The 26209-nt window shown below is 42.8% G+C and overlaps 1 protein-coding gene across 1 annotated transcript in view; it reads right to left on the bottom strand.

Annotated features, from left to right (window-relative positions):
• slc8a2b (solute carrier family 8 member 2b) overlaps positions 1–25053 on the bottom strand; it is a 28973-nt gene extending 3920 nt beyond the window's left edge. The window contains exons 1-15 of the mRNA XM_085916733.1: positions 24982–25053; positions 10364–10434; positions 5908–6327; positions 5306–5443; positions 4961–5188; positions 4354–4734; positions 4013–4138; positions 3739–3934; positions 3374–3504; positions 2939–3312; positions 2758–2861; positions 2406–2423; positions 1880–2004; positions 1234–1333; positions 72–344 (exon numbers count right to left, since the gene is read on the bottom strand). Of these exons, the coding sequence (XP_085772859.1) occupies positions 72–344; positions 1234–1333; positions 1880–2004; positions 2406–2423; positions 2758–2861; positions 2939–3312; positions 3374–3504; positions 3739–3934; positions 4013–4138; positions 4354–4734; positions 4961–5188; positions 5306–5443; positions 5908–6270 (2557 nt within the window). The 5' untranslated portion in view covers positions 6271–6327; positions 10364–10434; positions 24982–25053. The remainder of the gene's footprint in view (positions 1–71; positions 345–1233; positions 1334–1879; positions 2005–2405; positions 2424–2757; positions 2862–2938; positions 3313–3373; positions 3505–3738; positions 3935–4012; positions 4139–4353; positions 4735–4960; positions 5189–5305; positions 5444–5907; positions 6328–10363; positions 10435–24981) is intronic.
• Positions 25054–26209: the final 1156 nt, after the last annotated feature.

Raw genomic sequence — 26209 nt, 5'->3', positions numbered from 1 at the left:
GAAGAAAATCCCTTTTAACCCACGGAACAATTGAAAGATGAGGACAAAGCATCTAAATTCACTTCACTCACCAGGGATGGACGTTCCCAGAGCCACGAAAACAACAGCGGTCACAGAGTCTCGCAGTCCCACCGTGCAGCCAAAGTGCGACGCCAGGTCGCCGATAACGGCAGTAAGCAGGCCGATGACGCTGATGGAGACCATGAAGCAGGCCCAGCCGTTCCAGTACTCGGTAGGTGGAACGCAGGCAAACAGGACCTTCCAGAAGACGGTGAGGAAGTGCATGACGTAGTCGTAGCAGGAGGGCAGGCGCTCCTCGCGGCCCTCTTCCTCGTCATCGTCACCTAAAACGATTGCAAAGAAGCCACGGAAGCAAAGTGAGGTTTACGTGATGTTCACTAGATGGCGGCATTCAAGCAACAATAATACTAGTTTGACTCCCGAGCTCTAATGGCGCAAGAAAACCAAACATCAGTGAAAATGAACTTTGAGAAGTTTTACAAAGCACTGACAGAAAATGTTGTGGTTTTGTCGACTACTTTTCATTTCTGGTCACTCTTAGTTGATGGGGTCTTGGTTATTAATCTAAATTAATGAAATTAATTAAATTTTATTAAAATAATTTACCATTTTTTAAAGGCTCTTTCTAATCACACACTCGCTGTTCTGCTACGTTTATTACAATAAGAGAAAATACTGCTACTTACACTGGCTTATTTAAACATTTAAATGGCACCAAAGATGACAAAAAGCAAATTTGCTTCTTCACAATGGTCACTACTATCAAGAATGAACTATAGATGCAATTTTAAAAAGTCCCATGATGGTGCTTTTGATTTTAGTGCTTCAAGTTCCTCAGTGCAGCAGTAATTGTAGTCTGTAAAGCTGAAGTTGCAGAAAGATTGTAGGTCAGATCATTTTAAAGATGAACTATTATGGAAGAGAGACATTTGTATACAAACAAGAGAACTTGTATACATATAATTGGCTCTCTGGAGTGCTCGTCTACCTATCAAGTTTATCTTTTGCTCTCTGTCCATTTCTGAAAATGTCCCAGCTGTAGTGTATGAAGTGCTGTCTCCACCAGTGAAAATGAACATTTCTTGTCTTGATATCTGCTCTCTTTTTTTATTTATTAAAGAAATAAAGTCTTCATTTTGTCTCCACATTTTCAATATTGTTTGTTCTCATTAATGTTGTGGCCTATCTTGGCCTAATGTGAACTTAGTATACCTGCGCTCACAGTGACAGCCTCCACAAACTGCTCCCTCCAGGAGTGTGTGCCAATGACCAGCGCCAAGTTGGTCTTCTTGATGAGCTTGTCCACCGTGCTCTGTCAAAAACAAAACGAGATTTTTAAACAAGCCGCGAAGACCACAAAGCCTTGGGAACGTGACTCCCATCTGAGATGACGTCTCGAGCGTACAGCTTCCATTTTTAATGCCGCAGACGAATATTAACGCCGCCTACCCATGCAGAGACGAATTGCTCTGGGGCTTAAAGCTTTTTGGTGACATCAATAAGTCATTAACACGGCAAGAAGGCCATTAACCACCACCACAACGGCTGTGGGGAGGTTTTTACGTCAAGCGTTTTCTCAGCGAACACAGGCACGACCGATCAATGGAAACTGACAGACAAGAGGTCGTCTGGAGAAATCGTGAAAAAATTAAACATACTGACTGCTTTTACTAGAGTATTTTGCTTTCATTGCTTTGTAGTTATAAACCAAACCTAGTTAAAGGTATTTACGTTTGTAGCCGATAATAATAAAAATTAAAAATAATATATAATATTATAATATTGTATTCAAAAAATACATGAGCAAGATTGTAACGTTGGAATTTTACAGTAATAAAAGAAAAAAAACTTGCTCCACCTTGAACTCATAGGACTCCTCGATGACCACCTCCAGACGGCTGTGCTCCCCCAGGATGGGCTTGCCCATCTCGGCAATCCTCCGGGCCTCCTCCTCCTCAGCGCTCAGTTGGCCCTCTGACCCTTCTGAAGGGGGAATTTAAGATCATATGAGTGTGTTTCACATATGTTCTATGAAATTATGATCAAGTCAGAGGAAAACAGCGGGTTCTCCTGCATCGTTATAATGATAAAGGCCGAGCAGCAGGACGTCACCAGCGGGCTGTTGTCGACATGTTTTTCTCCACATGGTGCCCGACTATGATCATAATGATGAAGTGCTACAGTGAACCGCCACATATGATCGGTTTTATATTTGCTAAAAAGCCTATTTACTGATTTATTATTTTTAGAATGCTATATATCCTCTGACCCAGAAAAATAATCAAACAAGCAACAGCTCGTAAGTCAAAGCATCACTGCACTAACAATTGAGGACAAAAATGGCATAACAACAAAAAAGCTAAATAAGTCAGAAGCCATCTTACCTTGGCTGAGTAGAAGAGCTGTAATGAAGACAAAAAGGGAGGAAGAATATTTACTGACAACAAAAGTCTGACTCATCCTTAACACATCCTTGTTTTAGTGTGTCATGTGCTTTGCAAGTAGTTTGTTTGTGTGGCATGTATATATTTTACTTAGCATGTATGATTTATGTTCTTGGAGTGTTTGGGTGTATGTGCCTCGTATGTGGCTTGTACGCTTTTAGCTTGTTGGATTTGTGCGGTTGTAGTGAATGCATTAATGGCTTTGCATGTCGGATGTATGTGCTTGTCATGTTGGTCGCATTGCTAAGCATGTTTGATGTATGATTACCAGTTGGGGGTTCTTGCCGGTTACCTGAAATGCCTCTTTTCAGCCATCGTGGCTCCTCCAAGACGATAAAGAAGTTTTCATGCTTCTCGTATTCTTCGTCATCAATTATCCTCACCTGGAGCGTCTGACTGTAAATGCACACCCGGATGAAATGATCAAGCATAAAAAAAAAAAAAAAAAAATGGCATCAATCGGCCGAGCTCACGTTGTCTGGTCGTTGGTGAACTCCAGCTCGCCCTGAGCATCCTCAAAGTCTTCCCCCGCCTTGGCGGTGCCCGCCTCGGTGTGGTACGGCAAGATGACAGTGCCGCGGGCACCCGAGTTGCGCACCACCGTCACCTCCATGGTGCCCACGCTCTCGCTGATGCGAACCATGCGCTCGCTGAAGGTGAAGATACCGGCGTGGTCGTCATCTAGAATGGTCACCGTGGCTACCAGGGGTTCCACCAGTCGGGCTTTGGGCGCGGCGCCCGCCTCGTCGCTTTCGAACATGCCTTCGGCATCGCCCACTCGCAGGTTGAGCAGCCGCACAAAGAAGTGCTCGTCCTCCTCGAAGATGTCATCGTCGATAATGCCGACCTGGAGATCGAATACGTTGAAGCGGTTGTCCGTATTGAAATCAACGTTCATCTCTCCTTACCTTAATTTCCTTACGAGTCTCTCCCGGTTTGAACACCAGCGTTCCTTCGCTGTAATCGTAATCAGAGCCGGCGTTGGCTGAACCGTCTTCAGTCCTGTAGTCCACGTAGAAGGTGTTTTCTCCCAGACCCCCTGAACGCATCAGATTGGAAATTCATTACATAGGGTGAAATCAATGTTGGACTTTTCTGTGAAAACATGGATATGTTTTGACCCAATTTGTAGAAGAAGAAGGCCGGCCAATGTGTGCGAGAGCAAGAAGATAAATGACCACTGTGATTGGCTAATGTGCTATCGAAAATGGATGAACCGGATATGTAAATTAAGTCCAAATTAAAACCCTTGCTTTAATTTTCTTTTCCCTACCTTGGCATATAACAGCCAACGTGAGGATGCCGCAGTTCTCCATGCACTGGCTGTGAGCGCTTTCAAAAGAGATGCGGCTGCATTCGCCCAGGTCGTCATCTTCTGGCGCCTCCTCGTCGGTGACCACAGCGCGGCGAGCGTGGTCCGCGGCGTGTTTCTTCAGGACGTTACCGGCTCCGATCATCATGCGTGTGGCCTTGAGTAAACAGAGAGATATTGGCGAATAAGATATTGGCTAATAATTCAGCTTTGGGGCAGATTCCTGGAGTCTTACCTGTATGCGGTAGAAGGCTCTACTCTTCTGCTGATGCAGCAAGGCGTAGTAGTTAGCTAGCTCCATCAGCTGATCCAGCTCTTTGTCTGGATATTTCTGCTTCAGCTCCTTCAGGATGCGAATGACCTTTGGGGGTGCAAAACACTCATTTGGACCCAAGAATATCTCAATAACAATTGGAAAATATCCAAAAGTCCATTATCTGGTTTGGCACATGGGCGGTTCAAGCATATTCCAAGGGAGGGGGGGGCAGTGCCCCCACGAAGTTATGGCACTTTTCCCTCCACTGCCAACAAGAAAAAATTTCAACAATCATGTGTTCTGTAATGTAGGTTTCCTACCTCCTTGCGGCTCTCATCCAGCTCCCGACTGGTCTCCATATTGACCAAAGCGCTGTTGGAGTTGGGGAGGGTACCTCCAACGCCCATGGACAAGGACCCGGCCGTAGCCACGCCCACATTATTGCCCGCTGAACCGTCTACGCCGTGGTTCTCGGCAGGAACTACAGCTCCCCCGCATGGCTGCAACTTGCTGTCGCCGATCATCTCCATACCGCCCTTATTGGGCGTGAGGTCTCCCTCCATCTCCACGACGATGCCGTGACGTTTGTCGGCACGGTATCGCTTGCCCATGTATTTGTAGAAGAGAAGGCGGCGATCGGCGATCCAGGCCAGAATGACGCACACTGGGAAGTACAGTAGGGTCACCAAGGCCTCCCATACCTAATACAGGAAAAAAAATTAAATCATGTTGGATTTAAACCATGATGACATCAATGCGACTGCTTTGCTTAATAAGACAAAAGTCGAAAAAAAAATTAAATGTCTATGTTGACACCAGGTTGAAAGAATGTTTGTATTTGATTGACCCAAGCTGGAGTTTTTTTTATTGATTGATATTGCGTATTATTACACAGACCTCAAGTTGAATGCTATTAAATAAATTCACCTCGACTACACCGGGCGACATGACGGACAGGATGAGGTAGAGCCAGATGTAAGCAAAGATGCTCCAAAAAGCGGTGATGAAGAAGACCCGCAAGTGTTTGATCTTGCGCACTTGGCCCTGTGGGATGACCCACACGCAAATGCCGAGAATCACAAACATATTGAAAGCGGCACTGCCCACGATGGTGCCCGGTCCCAATTCACCGGCCCTGAATTCGTGACCGCACACCTGCAGAGATGGTGGAAATAGCATCAGTAAGTATTGAGTCAAATTCAGCAAGCCAGTCAAAATAAAAAAAGTACAGACTCTGTGATGTGCTTAAGGGAATAGCAATAGTGGGTGTACCTCTATGACTGACAGCAAGATCTCTGGTGCACTGGAGCCCAGAGCCATTAGCGTCAAATTAGACACCGTTTCATTCCAGATTCGAACTGTTGCCACTGATGTTTCCCCGTTTGGCATGGTGATGGTCACCTCCTTCTCCTGTTGGTCGAATACACACATAACGATAATATAAGCGTGCACATAGATCAATTTAGATAGGATTCAATTTCATTTAGATTGTCACAAATACAAAGCAACAAAATAGAAATTGTATCTTAACTGATCCTATACTCTTAAAATAAATGTGTTCAATTAATCTAATAAGTTCCTGTTTGGTTCCTGCTCGACTCCTGACGACCGGACTAAAAAGACTCAGCAATAATGAATAATAAATGATGTTTGTGAATCGTATTTGGCAACTTAAGTACATGCTCAGAATGAATCCCAGAAGCATGTGGCTCATTGCCCAAGGTTATTTTTGAACGCCGTGTTATAAGGAACTGCAAAGAAGTGCATTTTAGTGATCTCAAGGTGGTTTGATTTAAACATAAGTGAGGTAGTAATTGCCATGTGGGAGGGGGGGGAGAATGTTTTTTTGACGAAGTTTGAAAACGTGACCTCACCTGTGATGTGATGACCTCGATGGATGCCATGAAGCGGTCAGCGATGATGGACACGCCCAGAAACATGTACATGAGAGACACAAAGTAGACCACCGCTCGGGCGATCTGTTCCCCGAGGCCGGGCCGGTTGGGTTTCCAGACGGGCAAAAGGATGCCCGGCTTGCACACCGTCACGTCATCGCACTTGCCCTTGGCTGGGACGCTGCTGTTTCCATATGGCCCGGCGGAAGGCAGGGAGGAGGGCAGCACGGAGGCCGAGATCGCCGACCCACGCTGGGACTCGGATCGGCAAGGTGGCACGGAGGAGAGGAAGAGGAGGGCGAAGAGGAGGAGGGGCGGGGCGGGTGAGGAGAAGCGAGACATGGCGGCGCTACCTGGAGGGCACACGAAGGATGGCTGCAGGCCAAAGCGCTAATTCACCTTCGAGAGAGAAAAAGATCAAATAAAATAAAAAAACATGGTAAGTCTTATGTTTAAAATCTTTTCATTTTTGTATCTTTCAGGGCACCTTTAAAAGTGGACTTTCTGTGTCCTTTTGGGTCTGGCTACCATCTGCTCATAAAAGATAAGTGAATCTGAATTCAGGAGCCAAGACACGTGCTCATTTCGTGTCCATCCAAATTTGGTCTCTACCCAGTTGGACCACAGACTTCAAACTTGGTGTGACCTAATAAAAATAATTTATGGTGTCATGACATCACCTCAGTATTATAACATCTTGACTCAAGGTCTCTTCATGATGGGACGAATTTATTGTCATCCATAAAAGGTTAAGGGAGCGTACAAGTGGCATCCATCCTTTTAATGAATAACCAAATCATTTTAAGAGGCGAGTAGAGTATTTGTCCAAATGAAAGAGACTCATGACTCATTTGAGAAGCAAGCGGCAAGAGATACTTTTTTGGGCCCTTTTGAAGTTAAAAGAGAAAAGCTCCAATGTGGGTAAATGAATCCGTGACTGAATTGTCAAAGAAGCTCTTAAGCAATATTATTGTCATTTACATTTCTACACAGTAATTTGTCTCCATTTTGTTGTTGCTCCTTTCAATCTATGTGCCTTCTTTCAATCTCGCTCTGTCCAATAACAATATCCATCACATTCCAAATAACCAGAGGGAAGGCATACAGATCCACTATTGACTTTCAAATAAATAAAATAAACAAATAAAGCATGACTCGAATGACAAAACTGTGAGGGTGTTGATGGATCAGCGACGCACTGTTGCCATGCCGACAGGGACAGAGATCCTGAGGGGCAATCGATCGATGGCGGAGAGATGAAGGGGTTGTTTTTGAGAAAGCGAAAAAGACAGCAAAGCTTCGTTTATCAACCGGAGGAGACAGAGCTGAGGGCGAAGCTCATTCATTCACGAGCGGACACACACACAGAGAGCTTTAAAATGGAAGAACGTAAATAACGGAATTGTGAATATATTGCCAGAATATTACTGGAGACCACCACCAAGGTCGATCAATTCTAATTTGGATCACATAGTTGCGATTCATTCATTAGGGGTAAAAAAAAAAAAAAAAAGATCTAGTCTTGCAATCTTTGCATATTGTCTCAATCCATCAGGTAATTTACTGCCTAGTCTTGCAAACAGCGCTGACAACCACTGGCACAGCTAGAATATTTTTCTCATGGAGGGGGGTATAGGGGGGGTTCGTGGCGAGGCCAACGATATCTCAGCGGGGTTTGCAAAACATACAAAGAAAAATTTACAAACCAAAACTATTCTTAAAAAAAAAAATGCTGATAAATATTCATTATTTGACTTCAGTGTTTGTATGGCTCAGATATTTTTTTGTATGTTTGTTTATTCATGACTGAACTGACCTGGTCATCAAAGTTTATGTTGCAATGTTTATTTGTATTTTGTTAACACCTTTGAAGTGGTATGAATATAACATTATTGTTTATAAAGTTTGATTGATTCATGAATACTAACAAGTGTTTATAGCAAAACATTCCGGCTATCGATTTAGCTTCCAATCATTTGTTGTGCAGTGTGAGTCTGCACACTTTTAGTTACAGCGCAGCGCTCTGGAGAAGACTTTGTGACTGAAGCCATAAAAAAAAAAAAAAAAAAAGCCTCTTAAAAGCTGAGAGTTGTGAGAACGTTCATCTCTCTCGGGCATTGAAAAGTGGTATTGTGATGCACTTTGAGCCTCTCTGCACCTCATTTCACCATTTCTTTTTCCAAAACGAAGCGCAAACACAGCAATGTACGTCAAATTGTCCTCATAGTTTGCAGGAAGCGCCCGTCGTCCTTGGGTAGAGACATTCGCAGAGACAAACACGGAGCCGAGGAAAGCTCTGCCGAGGGGAAGGGGAAGATTGTCTCTAAATTGGTAAATAATAAAGCTGCCTATTGGGCTCCCAACACACCCTGAAGTACAAATTTCTCACTCTCACTACTTTTGCTTTGTCCAATAGTCATGGACAAAAGAAGAAAGCAGTTTATATAGATTTAAAAAAAAAAACAGCTTTCTTGCTTTCTTCCATTGTGCATGAGTATTGATGTCAAAATTGCAAAGTTGCCGCGATACTGTGACAGTATCCATTGACGACCAATCCTCCGAGGTATGCGTGCTGATTAATTAATGTGCAAGTCCCAAATGATCTAGAAACCTGTTGATTAAATATCAAAGAGACACATCAGATGGATGGAAAGCAATACAATATACAGCAGATGGTGCCCACACACACAACACACACACACACACACGCACGCGCCAAGTTGTTGTTTGCCCTCGAGGGTTCGTTCGTGCATGTGGGTGAGACCTAAACATGCCCGACAGCTGAGCTTCATCTGTGTTGTCCTCTCTGGGGACAAGAACTTGTTTTCATATCCGGTGCCTCCAGCTGCTGTAAAGCTAACTGAACATTTTATGATGGCATCACTTCAGGCCTCCAATGGGAACATGAGATCAATTTTCTCTGTATCTCCTATGCCAACAGTTGTTTACAAATGAAGTATCCCTCTCCTTGCTAAGATTCCTTCAAACTCGCATATATAAGAGAAATTTTACATTATGCCACAATAATAGGTGCCCACTGTTGTGACTGTCACACATGTTCTACAACTGCTGGATGGATGGATGGATGGATGGATGGATGGATGGATGGATGGATGGATGGATGGATGGATGGATGGATGGATGGATGGATGGATGGATGGACTACAAAACAAAAAGACATTAAATTGCAAATTTGAAATGAAATATAGACATTAAACAACAAAGTGAAATGGAAAAATTCACCTTTTGTTACATTACATTTATTTTTCTTCATGTGATATTTTCTTCTAGTTTTCAAAGGCTGCTGCTCCACTTGAAAAAATAAATGGCTTGATGACAATAAAGTATCTTTATCTGTTTATCTATATCCCGGGTCTAATTCTCTGTCCTCATACCCAGCCTAGATCGAGTTTTCTCAATCTCTTGTGAGAACACTCAGGAGAGAAAACACAATTTTGACAACAACAAGCTACTACAACATTCATTGTATGCATGCACAAACACGCACACTTGCACACACAGTGTGAGTCGTCATGGAGACAGAGCAGGACACTTTGTGAGAGTGGAAAGTGCTTTTCAGGCAGTTTGACAGGTGCAATCTAAGAAAGAGCTGCTCTACTTTCATTAACTAAAGACTTTGTGCAGCAAAGCAAGCAACAGGCAAGCAATCCCTCCAGCTGCCAAGTGTTTATTATTGTCATATCAATAGCGAGGGCATGAAATGACTTCATGTTTTATTTAGCACACTGCACTTTGACATATTGGATATTTTCAGAGTAGAAAAGCATATTTGCAGACTCACAGAGAGATGCATGCGCTGTCGCTTATAAACCTTAAAGTGTCATTTTGCTGCTACTATATGTAGTCTGACTTAGGCATTAGCATTTCTTTGAATATAAAAATCATCACTGCAACAATAGTCACATTCACGCGCATGTTTGTTCACTAATGGCCTCTACAATGCTCATTCATCACAACTTGGCTTTGGCTACCTTTGAACATAATGAGCCATTATTGTTACTTTAACCCACAATGCAATGCGCTAGCCCGTTCAAGCCATCGACCTCTTTCCGGCTGGTTGAGTCACAAGTGTCAATCGCGCCCTAGCTGGATGGCGTATCTGTGCGGAACAGAGCTTCACGCACGAGCTGTTATTGTGTTTCAGCACCATTGTGAATGCTCCTTTTGTTTGGAAATTGATTGACAGTTAGAGAAGTGGGTCAGAGAAGTTTTGGTTTCGATAGAAAAAGTTGAGTAAAAAGGACTTTGTGTAAAATGGAAAATACAAACGGCCATTTCAGTGAATTGGTTGAGAACAGAGTGTGAGTACTTTTGTCACTTCAAATTCAGGCTAAGGGGTAAAAAAAATCAGAAAGGGCACTTTGATTGTCAGTGTGAAAGAGTCTAAGTGGATATGAAAGTGGTCAAAATTTACCAATATTCTCTGGTGCTCTCTCTTCCACTCTGGGGCCACATAGAAATTCTTTCCAATCAGCAGTCGATCAACTGCAGGAAAGAAGAACGAGACATGAATGAATGAAAAGCTTTTAGCTTTTAAATTAAATCACCATTTTGAGACAGCGCTTTGAATTGAGTTTTGGTGCCTATGTGAGCTAATCAAAAATGGTGTGATTATCACAAACGCGAGGGTTACTTTTGCAAAAAAAAAGAATCAGCAAGAGGGACAATTCTTTGTTGATTTTTTTTTTTCTTTCTGCTCCCGCGGGCTTTGTCTAGTGACATAAAGGTCTGAGTAGCTAAATGTCGACCCAAACACTATTGGGTGACATTATTGAGTCGGAAGACTTTAAAGTTCACCTCCCAATTATGTCCAGATTGCAGCTGATGCCCTCAGATTGATGACCTTTTTAACTGAAATCCTGTTTAAAAGTCTAAAAAAAAAAAAAAGAATGTTTGTCTAAAGTAGTGCCATCAATGTTTTACTAGCAGAGTTAAACCCAGACGGCATATCAAATTCATTAAGGGAAATCAAGAGAAAGTGACTCTTAACAATGACTCATCTAACCGCCATCCACTTCTTGGATCGTTTGTGGATCAATGGGGTAGCAGCCCTTGAGAATTTCCCGTTGTTAAGATGCTAAGATATAATAGATGCTATCATTACACTGCCCTCATCATTATGTGAATACCCTGCAATAAGCCAAAGCTCAACAATCTCATAATCAGCTCATTTGGAAAGACATTTTTGCCGCGAGCTAAATGTGCTCATTACTGGCCATCTTGGTGAAGAGAAAAGACATATTTCAACTACCACTTGTGACTCAACCATGGCTAAAATCAAAAGAAGCTTCTCTTACTATATCAGATTTTTTTTTTTTTACATGTGAGAGGTTCTTATAATATCACATTATTATGTACAGAATTTTTATCCCAAAAGTGTAAATAAGTAAACCTAAATAAATAAATTCACTCTGTTGTTTCCTTTCCAAGTGCTAACTAACTAACTAACTGACAAAACACAAAACAGCTAATCAAACTCGGTGTGTTTCTTGCCAATTTGGGGCAATGGCTTCTCTGCCCCACACAACAAAGGACAAAATCGCACTTCAACCTGTTGCTACGCAAAAACACATAAACATGTCCTTTTTTCAAGTGTAATATAACAAAATTCAACTCCTAATGACGTTTCTCTGCCAATTTGGGGCAGATAGCTACTCTGCCCCACTCAACCGACACATCCACCTGTTGCTAGGCAGAATATATGGGGCACATTCATTTAAATGCAAATTTGTTTGCATCATATTAACGGGATGTGGGATACGAAATAGCTACAGACCGCTAGAAAGCTAGATGAACAAATGTTAGGTCAGCAACCCGAGACACTGTCCCTTGTAGAGATAACCTTGCGCGTGTTATTCATCTTCAGTGTTTTCCTCTGAGCAACACAAGTGATTGTGATTGACAGGTCAATGACTTCATAGCCCTTTTACACACTGTTAAGGTAATAACCCGCTTCGCTGGGTTCGGAATAAATTGTACAGCTCGCTGATGCACCCGGTTTGCGGGAAAGAGGCTACTTCCATATAAAGCTGGAAATTTTACAAACTGTACGTAACGCATGAAATTAAATATCAAGAAAATGACCATTTATGGAGTTATAATATGACAATAAGTAAACAAGCTGTGTTTGTATTTATTAATCGTGCCGAACAACAAATAAGCAGTAGTGAGGAAGGCCTTCTTTCTCTCCAAGAAAAATTTATTTACGATGATGTATTCTGTCATTCCGTAGCATTTCTTTTGGTTCTACTGCTGTGTGTAGAGATTTTAGATTTGTTTTGTCTGATCAGATTTCAGATGTCTAATCTGCATGGGGCAAGAGGATCGATCATCAGTGGTTGGCCCATGTAATCTAAACTAGATTAGCCACTGCCACTGCTGAAGAGTGAAGGCAGGCGAGCAGGAGAAAATGTCAGCCGCCGACATAAACATCGAGTAATTAGGAGCGCTTGAAGCTGATTGGAGATGAATACAATTAGCGGCAAATGAGAGCAGGGTTGCTCTAAAAAGGAAGACATCACTGGCGGCTTTATGTAACTGGCTGAGTGTGAAGCAGCTACAGAAGGACACGTCTTCTTCATCCCCCTCGTCCTCATTATAGGGACTGTGGGAACTGATAGACTGAACAACAGTTTCTGACAAGGTCATTGAAAGCGTGCTTCGGCCCCCTCGACTCGGGATGTCGGAGACGTTTGGCGAGCGTAAATGCTCTAATGGCTAACTGAGATGGGAGGATACCAAATAAAAAAAAAAAATAAAGCTACAAACTGTGATAATTTGACGTTACAAAAAAAGAATATACAATTGCAGTTTTTTTATTTTATTCTAAATGATATTATTTGATCTAAAAATGATGATGCAATCCGATTTTTGCTGATGCTTGAACATGACATTCTAATAAAGGAGTTTTTCTGTCCTTCAACATGCATGGGTTGAAGAAAGCCTTAAACAAGTTGAAGCGGAGCATCTGCCAGCCCATCAAAGCGCGTTTACGAGGACACGACTGAGTGCATAGCATTTACTCGGCTCTAGCTCCCAATCTGAGCGGTGGGTGGGTGAATGAGATGCCGCAGCGTGAGAGTCTGAGAGGGACGCCAGCTGGAAAAAAATACATCTATTGGCAGGGTGGATATGTATGGATCTTGTCTTCCATCACAAGATAAGATGAAATTGAAACATGCTGCTGGAAGAGATACAATCTGCCCATAAAAATGGCAAGGACCATTTTGGCTTTGGGCAAACCTTTGCAGGGCATGTTTGGGTTTTTTAATGAGATGAGATTTTAAGAGGTGCCTTTTTTCAACCAGTTAGAAAAAACACATGAAATAGGACATCCTTACATCTCAATTGAGCTTCAAACTGAATCAAAACTAGATTGGAATGGAATACCTGCCAGTGTAAAGTGAGGAAATTAGAATGCGGCAGTGAAAAGGATGGAAATCCGCTTCTATTAAGCATTCCTCCTTGTTTTTTTTTTTTTTTGCCAGCATCATTCTTTTACCCTCACCTCCCTCTGGTTGCTCTGTAAACTTTGTTTTGTGTGAGCGTGTGTGTGTGTGCACGCGAATGTGTCGAGACATTCATCTCCCTCCAGCCGCCCTCAGTAATTACAATGGTCCCGGTTTCTCTCTCTGCCCTCATTTGTTTCCAGAACCAACACGGAAGTGCATGTGTGTGTGAGTGTGTACGTGTGTGTGTCCTCATCATTGTGCTTGATCCATGTGTGAATGTGTGTGGCAATCAGCCCGCAGTCATTCGTATTTAGATGAGATTAGATAACCTGATTGGGGGATTTGCACTGATGGAGGACTCTCTCCTACACAAGCACACACACCAGAGACACGGAGTCATGCTGATGCAAGAGAAAAACATAAACACGGCAAAGTGGGAAAAAAAAGGATGAAAGAAGAGGAAGGAAAGAGCATCTGTAGTCAAGTAGCGTACAGAAGACAGAGAAATGTTTGAATTGCCCGAGTGTTTTCAGGCATGGCTTTTGAGATTTTTTTTGTGAGTCTAATTTTTCTGGAGAAAAAAAAAAGAATATTAGGGTCAAGGGCAGAGTTTTTGTATTGGCTCACATTTGCAAGTGTACCTAATGAATTGACTGCTGCTGCAAATATACATGTGTGTGTGTAAACGTGTGATTAGACAGGTTACAAAGCTAATTGGTGATAAAGACGAACATCTCAGACCATCTCTGCTTTTTAAGACCTCATTAGTGTGTGTGTCTGTGTGAGCTAGTCAAGCGTCCGCAAGGCCCAAAACATCTTAAACTCACCCAGGGTGTGTGCGTATAGACATTAGCCACCAATTAAATCCTTGTATGAATAATAGTGCATATGAACATGTGTGTGTTTGTGTGTGCACGGACAATTCCCCTCTGGCCTTCTCCCGGGAAGCCAATTAGGAGGCAAGCAGCCCCATACTCCGCCTATCACTGTATCTGGGCAGAAATCATCAGAGACATATAAGGTTTATGAATCATTGTCACCGTGACGACGCCATGCAAACTGGTGACTAGCGCAAGCCGAATGTACGGGAAATATTAGCGAGTGAAGCCACCCCAACTTGCTCCTCTTGCGATAAGCAGCGTGATTGAAACGAAATTACCCGATTACGCTAACGTGTCTTCCACGTCGCTTGCCCACTTCGCACTTGCTCCACTAGAACAGAAGCGGTTGTCCAGCCTTGTCTGGATTGCTCAGTTCATTATCTGGTTATGCTCAACTGTCTTCAGAAGTACTGCTAAAAAAAATATCATATAAAAAAAATGATAATCATGACCTCATCCAGAAACCTGCCTTCCAATGAAGAAAGCTGACATATTGACTTTTACCTACTCACCTGATGTTAGAGCACCCTAAAGGAGACTTATTGATCAAACGTCAAATATTCCGCTGTTATTGATGTGCATGACGTTGTATCGCTCACCACTGATAAAAATCAGACATGACATGACTGGATGCCTGCACTCAGGAAGACGTCATGGTTTCATCCAGGCAGCTAACGAGCTACGAGATGCAATCGGGCTGTGAAATGAACAGAAACGCCGCAACCAATTGGACGTGATTGATGAGACCGGTGTGTGTGTGTGTGTTTGTTTACATGTCTGCAGGGAGGCAAGACAATATTGCCAGGAAGCAGATGTCTGTCCATTCACATACACACTCAATGTAAAGATGTTATTGCTTTGTCTGCACAAAGAAAACACAAATTGCCGACAGTTATCATTTATATATTAAAAAAGGAAAATATATTTCCTGTCGATTTACATCTACACACACATTTGTCCATTCACACGCTCACACATTTTACAATGTTGACTTTCCCTACTCAAACTCACGGTGGGCACGAGGCTTCAGCTGCCCTGAAACCAAAATCCAGAAATCCAATTATGATTATGTTTCAACTCTTTTAAGAGCATCTAAACATGATTACATCATTTGATCTCATCAAGCTGACATGTGACAGGACACAGCTCCCCCGCGGGAACGCAATTAGGACTGTTTGAGTGTGATGGTTTGCTTTGGTTTAGCTCCATCTTGAAATCATTTAACACACTTTGCACTGCATTGATACTCATTTGAAATTCACCCACCCCTGATGTGTGTGTTACGACTTGGCACTTGAGATGGAGTGTGTGGGCGGATGCCCACAGAGGCAGACCGTAACAATAGATGAAAACTTGCTCGTGGAGAAGTAGTGGACGTGTGTGGAATCCCATCGCACACTGCACCTTGACCATAAAAATACTCGCTGTGTATGCATGCAAGCAACAACATGATTTTAAATGAAACTTCAATTGAATCTCAGCAGTCAGTGAAACAGAACGTGTTGTGCTTTACCCTCATCTATCTAGCTTGTTATTATTACATGACAGTGAACAACAAATGTAAACACACACACACACACATGGGCAGGTGCATGAAGTCACACACACACACGTGTGAAAATGAGTCTGACAGCAAATTCAAAGGTTTCCGCCTGCTTAAGCTAACATCCATATTTATCCAGAGCAAAAGTGATTCACACAGACCAGAAGCGACAATGCAAAGTGTACCAAAGAGGCCAGTAAAAATTAAAATGCAAACCACAGACGCACTGCAGTTTGGCTTTAAACTGTAGTAAGCTCTGCTGAGTGTATGAGCAAAAGTATTGACCTGCTTCAGATCAACCTACTGAAGCATAGGTGTCAAAGTCAAGGCCCGGGGGCCAGATACGGCCCATCACATCATTTTATGAGTGTCAGACAAATTGTGCATTGACTTCATGTGTCAAAACTAAAATTACAAATTGTCTTCGCTTTTAAGAAATAGAGATATTGCGAGCAATTTTATCATCTTTTAAAAATAGTTGAACAGTTTCTACTAGTCTCTGATTTCAAAACTAGTTATTCATCAGTTTGTTGTGTGGCCTATAATATTATATATAATATAAGGCGTCGACAATCATAATGGCCCTTTGAAGGAAACTGCAGCCTGTGACAAAAATGTGTTTGACACCCCTGTACTAGAGATAAAACAAAAACCGTAAACAGGAAAAAAATACTTGTACATTGGAGCATCCACCATAACTCAAAGCATTACGCATAGGTGTCAAATCCAGGTCTAGAAAGTAAAAACCTGAGCCGGCAGGTAAACGAGCTCCGAACGGTGAGGAGCAAGAATGTGACCAATTACTTTTGTTCACAGAAGGCCTCTGTTTTCAGCGTTGAGGATGCAGCAGCTTGTCGTAGGGACGAGCCAGGCAATTGTGGACAGAGGTGCCTTGTTAAAGCAACGCGTATAGCGACAGATTAATTGAAGAAGCGCTGATAGGAGAAAGAATGAGCTGTCAGGCGTCGTTATGGCCGAACGGGGGATTCGAGTAGTGGCAAAAAGGCAGCGCGTAAACGGATAAAATAAATGAAAGCTTCAGCTTGTTTTGGATGTTGCTGTAAAGTTGTAATGTTGAAGTATAAAAGAGACAGACGCTCATGTCGGTTGGGAAGCAGCAGGCAATTATTAGTAGATGATTCATGAAGACTCGACAGCCAATCAGATAATCCCTTCCGAGTCACGTGACTCTGCTCTCAACTGTTCTTCTGCCATGGTCCATCCATCCACCAAAGACTCTTGCTATCATCCATTCTCTTTATCGTAGATCTGGATTTCAGTACAACCATCCGTTAGTCTAACAATCCACCATTAACCCATCCATTTCTTCATCTCTCCATCCATCCAGCAATTCCGTTAACCATCCATTATCATCCAACCATCACCTATTGAGGTGACAAAGAAAAAAAAGATTCCCGATGACACCCACGTAAGCTTTTGTTTTACCGCCAACGATTACGTGCCGATTGGATCTAGTACATCCGAGGCCCAAAGCGCTGACTTTCACGCCGACTTAAATGAAGATTGATTTGAACGATGTTCTGAAGTCATCCACGACCACACGGGAGACATCACGTTAGCAGGGTGTGAGTATCATCGATTTACTAATGCTTTCTCTTAGTGAGATACAATTATGCTAAATAGCATTAAAGTACAAAGAGATGACTCATTTGCATAACAATTGTGTCATTGATAAATGAAAGCAGGAGGAAAATCGTAATATTGGTTTAAACCATAACAATCCCCCCCCCCCCCTCCCATCACTCCAAACTTTAACAAGATGGCTACAAACTGCACCAGGACTGACCCGAAGGATCCTCGGCAAAGATTCAGCGACTTGATGGAAAAAAGTAACTAAAAGTAAATCAAATCTTGAGTGACAGACCAGAAGGCACTTGTTCTGGCAGCTGCACCTCAAGGGAACAATTTCCTGAAGCTGACGGATGACTTCCCAAAGTACAAATCAAAGCAGGTTCCCCTCTGAGTCCTGCCACCGGGGTTACAAGCATCTGAACCAGTCCATCACTCTGTGAGGTGAAACCGGTGGAGGGGGAAGGAAAAAAAAAACATGAGGATGAAGAGCATGAGGAGCATCGGGGATCAGGGGCTGACAGGAACAACACACACACACACACACAGGATTGTGAAGCCCTGATGAGAAATTGATGGACGATACAGGAAGGTCTGAATAAATCATTCAGATGTGTTCTGTATGTGAGCATGTGACTGAAGACATGACAAAGTGAAAATATTTGGTGGCACATTTTTAAGTGACACATTTGGACTGTGTATTGATCCAGCCAAAACCTTTTAAATTATTTTTTTTCCCTGGTGGGAGCACGGTAAGGCTTTGTTGTTTAATCCAGGTGGTCTCGCAGCAGGTGCATGCTTCATCAGAATGTTCTCTCTTATTGCGTCATTCAACCTGACCGAGTTACTAACCAAACACACACGCACACACACCGAATAAATGCGCACACGTTTGCAATCCACTTGTTTGCCAAGCTCATTCAGCATTTCATCGACTTTTAAACACAGCCAATAAAATGCCAAACTACTGTAGGGCAATAAAAATCCTAATGAATCACTTTGGAAAACAAGTGAGTAGATGTTTGAATAATTCATTCATTGACTCTTTTTTTTTTATCTTTTTTTTTTAGCTTATGTTCCTGTCACAAACACAATATTTGGCCAAGTTCTGACCTTGAGGAGTTTTGTGTTGTAATGACGAGTCATCAAAATCAGCCGCCATGCTCTGCCCATGCGGAATGATTAAAAAGTAAGCATTTTCACAATTTATTGTCTTAATCTATATTGTAGTAGTCAGACAAAAATCCAGTACAGGTTTCCCTTAAAAAGTCGCCTGGAGATGTCCCAAACGACCCAATGATGACTGCTTCCAACCAAAATGATCTTCTCGAGACGTTTTATGGGTTTTCTCGTGATAGACACCTATAAAATATCTTGATTTTCTGTCTTAAAAAAAAAGTGATCTTCAGAGTTTTGTTTTATGGTGAGTCATCAAATTTTACTGCAATGTTCTACCCACACACAATAATGAATGCCCATACCCCTCCAAATTTACCACTGCCCATTTATCTAGTGGACATTTTGTAAATTTGCTAGCAACTGACAGAATGGAGGACTCGAGACATACGACTTGAACACGAGTCGACTAATTTTATGACTTGCATGTAAAACACAACGCAGAGCTTAAATGATAATCATTTTGTCTTATTGGACAAATGCACCCGGCCAGTCGTAAAGGTGGACAGGAAGCGAGGGATAAACCTTAGTGGCCTTCCATCATGTGTGCGAGTACCCCGGCGGAGTGCTCATTACCCGGATGACTGCCGCCTCCGGGGGATGATGCGGCATGATGCAAGATGATGTGTCACACACACACACGCTTGTGCACGCCAGACGCTGATAACAGTTATACTTTAAAGAAAGTCAACCCCCAAATTTTCATCGCGATAATATGTTCTCTGCAGCCCAAGTAGTCGAAACGGAGAGTTCTGGTTAATAATTGTGGAATATGATTTCAACAGGCAAAATCCACCTGTTTTTAAACCATCTCAGTGGGCGGCCATTTTGCCCCTTTCTGTCGCCTGAAAATGACATCACAGTTGCTCAGGTCACAACCAATCAGGACTCACCAGGTTTCTGAAGCTGAGCCGTGATTGGTTGTGACACTTGGGATCTGTGATGTCATTTTCAGATGAACGCAAGTGGCAAAATGGCCGCCCCTTGAGATGGATAAAAACGAGTATATTTTGCCGCCTCGTAGTCCACAAATGTAATATTAATCATTTATGATTTAATACAAAAATAATACAGCAAAGGAGGATATCGAGAGCCATAGAAATGTCAAAACAATTTAGTAGATCATGCGCAAACCATGCACAAAATGTTCTAGCGAAAATACAATTTAGTTTCCGCTATTTGGGATTTTAGTAAATCAGGCCCGAGTGTCAAGTCAGCTCCAGGCTTCAGTGGAGTCCACCCTAAGAGAGGTTCTAATTTGTGCTCTTTGTCTGAGCTTGACCTACTAGTTCTCATCTCACGGGCCAAGGGCGACGGCAAAATCGCTCATCTTAATGGACCAGACTTTCCTCTTCTTCCAGTGAGTCTCCCCGCCCCCCCCCAGCTAGCAGCCAGCAGATTGACTCATGAATCCACCTTTGACGCCACCACCCCTTTTTTTTTTTTTTTGTCTTTCTTGTCACCCTCACAGAAGACATTCCAAATTTGCTCTGAGAGAGAATAACGAGCAATTTAAAAGAGCGGCCGGAACTCAACGTTGTGACACGCTGACAGGTCCGTTCGATGAGAAAGAGAGAGCGAGGCGACCCGGACGCGGAGGGCTGACATGAGCAATAAAAAAGCCTCACCACACACTATTGCATATCTTTAGAAGCCTTCCTTCAGAAAGTTTCCCAGCAATAAACTAACTCCAAGAAAACCAAGTTAACATACTGCAAGTGACGAGTCTAAGCACACAGTTTATAACAAGTGCTAAGACTCCTCACTTTTATTCCTCTTGATAAACTATTGGCTTGCTTTAGTTGGTGCTGCTGTTTTGGTTAACAACAGCACTCAAATGGGCAAATAATAGTAATAGCTTCCATCAATTGATGTAATTACAGTTACTACCCGTTGAGAGATGATGGGCGTTAAATTGCGAGAGGCGTTCAGTAATTTGATTAATACGGGCTCAGCTGCTATTTTGGTTCGCAACGGACACCAACTCCAAATGGGCCGAGCAACTAATTCTTAAACATGAATAGCTTTTTTTCTTTAATGGGAAAAGAGACGTCGTCATTTTCCAACTAACTGGAAACCAAGATGGCTTCAAGGCTTCAGCGATAATGACTCACAGATCATTATGGGATGTAAGTGAAGTGTTACATGTGGAGATGAATTCAATCAGTGCACGATGCACACATTTACACACAAACAGCTGCAATAATCCTTGGCTTTAAATAAAGCCCGCAATCTGCTCGGTAAAAACCATCTTGGCGGTGGTGGAATTACATGATCCTCTTTACCGCAATGATTTCTTGGCATCTATTCATCACCAATTTATTTAACTGGATGCATTATTATTGTTTTGGTCATAGTTCAGCTGTATCCCAAGGGGACGCTCCAAACTAAACCACAAACTACAGCATGATGATGCTCATTTAAAATTAAAATAGAAACCCAGAGATTCCTTGATTTCAGACTTAACATAGTACGGAGCCAATGAAAAAGTGTGTCCGTGAGTTTAGAGGAATTTAAATGACTGAGAATTACCATATAGTATATTCCCATAGTCGAATTGAACAGAGATGTGTATTGTATCACCTTTAGTGATGACTATGCAAAATACTAAACACAGTCTCCAAAGCTCCATTTTAGTTGAGTGAGGCGTATCATCGACATCTGTAAAAAGCCCATCTGGTCCTCAGTCAAACGCTTCCCTGATTCGTGATCGGCTACTGTGAAGTCACACTGGACGTTTCACTCGCAGCTGGATGGGAGTCTTGCCAAATGTTCGGGACAACACGTGTGATGCAATATGCAAATGAGCGCATCGGCGGTAAAGTTACACATTAAGCATGCTAGTTTTGGTATGCTTGACTTTGGCATGTGTACTGTTGGGACAAAGGACAATTCAATATTTTTAGGCACGCTAATGATTTGCTGTTGTTGTTTTTGTTTCCGAGCCTTTCGTGGCCAGCAAACACACCTCTTCACCTCCGTCATTGACATTCACCTTCACGGCGGTTGCTGATAGCGCGATGTTGCTAACGAGCGTTATCACCGAGTAACAGACACAATACATCAAATCAACCCTCTATTGGAGTGCACATCTGCGGCTGGCTTTTCAATCAATTGTTCTCTCTTCGCACAACGAAACTTATCATTTGTGACAAACTGTAATTGAACCTCTGCCAAGACACAACAGTTGGCAATCATTCAGCGCATCAGCACCGAGGCTCAGCTGTCAACAAAAAAGTGCCCCAAAGTACCACTTTGATTTTTAATGGTGCAATCACCTGATAATTAAATCAAATTAGCTCATTGTTGCGCAACAAGCGCCAAAGGGTTGCAGTACATGTGACAACTTCCAACAACTTGACAATGCAATACAACATCATGTCAACAACATTCCAAGGATGGAGCCTGAAGGCATCTTACATAAGGCACTTTTACTTGCATACATTGTAAGCTTGTCGTAGTGTGCCATCACATTCCCACTCATATGGATCATCTGGCACTTATCTGTCCACACACAAACGCACAAACACATACAGCATGTGGTTACAAGAAGATGCTTCAGCTGGTAGCAGATCAAAGATAAAGGTAAATTAAAAGGGTGATCTTAAAGAAGACACGGAATCTTTTTTGGAATCAAATTCCCATGTGCCTTAATCACTAACATGGTCGACATCCTAAAGCGATACAAGACAGTATTCGTTTTTGAGACCATGACGGCACAACTTTAGGATGATGTAATCAAGAAAGGGTTACTCAGTGACGCTAATTTAGCAACCTTTCCAACCCCTCTGTTGACTTGTTTTCCAAAAAAGCAACAAACAAGAAATCTAATGACTCAGCGCCATTATTGAAGACTCTGAATGATGCTTGCAAAAAGCCTCTCCGGCCCCAATAAAGCAAGATCCCATTAAGATTTTTATTTTATTTTCACATAAAGGCAAACCTTTCATCACCAAGTTGCTAATTACATTTGATCACTTAATGTAGGGAATCTCTGCATGTGTCGCATGCAGAAGACAACTGCGACCATCTCAACAATTTTATCGAGCAATGTGCCAAATTAGCCTATGTTAACCTGTGCTAACATGATAGCTCTGATTAGTCTTTAAGCTTTAACATGACAGTGTTTTTGTGTAGTCTGGCAAGGTAGAAGGTAGTTCGTGCAGCCTCGGAGGGGTGAAACTATGTAAATGAGTCACAGGGCTGCAGGTAAGTGGTGGCGAGTGGAAACAGTCGGCCGGGAACTCCCCCGAGAGCCATGAGACGAGGTATGGGGCTGTCGTTATTTCACGGGAGTGGGTACAGATAGGAGAGTTGAAGCGGAGGAAGCGTGGAGTGTGTAATTACAAGAACAGGAGGGGAGGGGAGAAGGTGGAGTTCGAATAAGGAGACAAGGAGGTGTAGTTAAGATAAGGAAGCAAGAAGCTGCAAGAGGAGAAGGATAAAAGGAGGTGAAGTTTACAGAGCAGGACAAGGAAGCGAGAGTAAGGTGATACAAGGTGTAGCTATGAGAGGAGGATAAGGTGGAGGAGGGAGGAAAGGAGATGGGGGAGGTAGGAAGGTGGAGTTGGAGACCAGGCAGTGTGGTTAGGATGAGGAAGCAAGGATTGGAGGAGGAGGCAAGGAGGTGAGGATAGAAAGGCATAGGTACAGAGGAGGTGGAGTTTGGAGGAGGGGGAAGGATGAAGAGGCAAGGAGGTGTAAATAAGAGAAGAGGATGAAGAAGGCATTGAAAGACAGACACATTAGGAGAGGAGGAAGAGGAGGTATATTTAGGAATGAAGGTGCAAAAGGAGGCATGAACATGTTTTCACGGTGTGAAATATGTCAGCCAGAAGGAAAATGAAGCAGGATGCAGGGCGGGGGGAGGGAAGGATTGAAGGTGGAATAGACCAGCAAGTGGGAACGATGAGGGGAGGGGGAGAGCAAGAAGGAACGGCGGATGAGGGAGAAGAGGAGGAAGGGAGGGAGGCGTAATGAACAAGTGGGACAAAAAGCTGCATAAGCACGTTTGACAAGTCATCAGTCACTACAGCAAATGAGCGGCGCATTTCATTTCTACGCCGCTTTCTGCTCTACAGACGCCCGTCAAGGAAGGTAAGAAAGGAAGGAGGGAGGGAGGGAGGGAGGTGAGGGACATCATGGATGAAACATCACAAGGAGGAATCAAGGGAAGCCCCAGAAAGCTGCAGAGAGAAGAGAAGGGGGAGGGAAAAGCTGCGTAGGGATGCCCTGCTGCAAGGATCTCCTCTTCCTCCTTCTCTTCCTCTACCCTGCATGGATGCTTCAGGGGTGCACAGAGATGACCCAATAAAGGCCAAAAATTTACATGATTTATTCGATCACAAATAGACAAATATTCACCAGGTGAAAAAAAAAAACAGGTGCAAAAACAAACAGATATTCATAAGATAACATAAGTTATTGTTCCACTGCAACACTTTTACCCTGATTAGTCAAGGATGCATTCTGCATTAAAGAAAAATAAGCACCTCCCTCAAATAAACATTTCTATCATAAAAGTCAAGTAAAAAGCGTAATTTTGTAATTTTATGGGCACTACCATTCGCAAACCGACATGAAAAAAGTGAAGAACCCCTTTGCTAACTCTGCAAACCAAAACAGCAGCACCTAGTGAGTCAGGTAGTTCTCATTATAGTCCCTAAAAATGCTAAAAAGTCCAGCATCTATAGTAAACATACTACAATTATTCTTAGTACCGATCTGCAGTTGAGTTAAAGAAATCCCCACCATGTGTAGACATTTTCCAACATTAAAATCATTGAGTTAAATGTGTGTAAGTCAATTTTTATTGTGTTTCACCATTGTAAGTTACTATATTATATTGTATAATTATAATGGTATCGATGGTTTCTCACGTCAACAAGAGCGCAAATTGCAGGCTCATGCATGTCTGTGACGCGCATGCGCACAGCTGTCAGGCTGTTGTAAGATTTATAGAAAGTGTTTGTCTGCATGTGCAGCAGTTGATCTATTTCCATATTTAACATGAACCAAATCCTTTTATGCTCTTTGATTTATTACGCGGCTCCTGTGTTCAGTATGCAAATCAGCTGGCGTCTCATTAACTTTTACAGCTTTCTTATATGAATTAAAAAAAAAAAAAAAAAAAAAAAAAGGTGTCTGGTGCTGGTGAGTGCGCGCTGCCGCCGTGGAAAGTGCGTGCGTGACATCGCTCCCGAGGACAACTTTGGGGACGCGTGCACGTCATCATGAGTGGAGCAATGGAGCTTCTGGAAGCTTCGTTTTGCTGACACGCTTCATTCTTACACTGTGGTCACGAGTGCACGAGCACGCACACGCGTGTGCGCGCACCACACATAAACACACACGATGAGCAAGACAAGTGGAAAAGCCGACGTGTTCTTACCTTGTGATCTCCGACTGCTGATGATTGAGATGATGGTGGTGGTGGTAGTGATGAAGTAGGCGCAGAAGGATGTGCACCCAACGACATGTGCACCACCACTGAGGAAGGGCAGCATCATCATCACCAGCACGTCCCGCCTCGGCCCGACTGACACCCCCCCGCCCCTCTTTTTTCCCCCTCGCTCTCATTTCACGCACACGCAAAAGCTGTGAGTGAGTTCTCGTGGGGATGAATGAAAGAAAAGGATGAAAGTTAAATGAGGTCTGTTTAGAAGAGAAGGGGTAAGGGGAGGACAATGTAGAAGAGAAGGTGAGGAGACAAGGAGGAAAGAAGGAGGGATGAAGTGAAAGGAGCTTTATTTGAGAGAGCTGGAGGAAAAGAGACAAGGAAAAGGAAAATAATACAAGAAGGTGAGGGATGAAAGCTTCTTTGCCCACAAGGAAGAATATCATCAAGAACAGGAGACAAGGAAATAAGAGGGGAGGAAGATGGCAAGGAAATAGGAGAGATGAAGTTAAGGGAGATGAGGAGATGGGAAACGTGGAGAGGAAAAATGTGAATGAAAGAGGAAACCAATTTTGACCATCCATGAATGACTCCTCTCACAGCGGCAGATTCTCCAGCCTGTGGAATTACCAAAGTACCAAAATCGTGTCTAATCTGCTTTTACGCTCTAAATGAGGGCCACACGCCATGCTGGATTTTCCCAGTCATGAAATCAGAGCCCCAATGTGACAATGAAAGAAATAAGGACTTGAAACCAAGGAGAAAAAAAAAAAAGAGGACAAAACAAAACAAGGAAATGAAACAAGGTGAAAGGAAAGGCTTCCAACTTGAAAACATCTCATCCCAAAGAAAAAGAAAGCAGACGAAAGATAACACGGCCAACAAACATCACAGAGTTGAAGAAGTAAAACAATACACTCGAGGTTCTGTTCTGTGTCTCCTTAGCAAAACACGTCAGCATTCACTTCCTGCTGTGTCCAAATATGGACATAACAGTCCTTCACTGAGGATAAACAATACAAGATGGAAATAAACTTCTTCCCCACCGAGCCAAGGCAGATTATTTCTGCCAATGTGAATACACTCTGGAGAGCATGGAATGTCACTCAGGGGAGCGTAGAAGAACCTCAGCAAGGCTCACTGACAGCACCACATTGTGCTAGGGAAAAATTGATGTGCCAAGTAAATACGCAAAAAAAAAAAAAAAAAAATGGCTGATGAT

Source organism: Syngnathus leptorhynchus, chromosome 7 (assembly GCF_054491065.1).
Source record: "Syngnathus leptorhynchus isolate UIUO chromosome 7, UIUO_Slep, whole genome shotgun sequence".
NCBI classification, from domain to species: domain Eukaryota; kingdom Metazoa; phylum Chordata; class Actinopteri; order Syngnathiformes; family Syngnathidae; genus Syngnathus; species Syngnathus leptorhynchus.
This window is presented reverse-complemented; position numbering and strand designations above follow the sequence as displayed.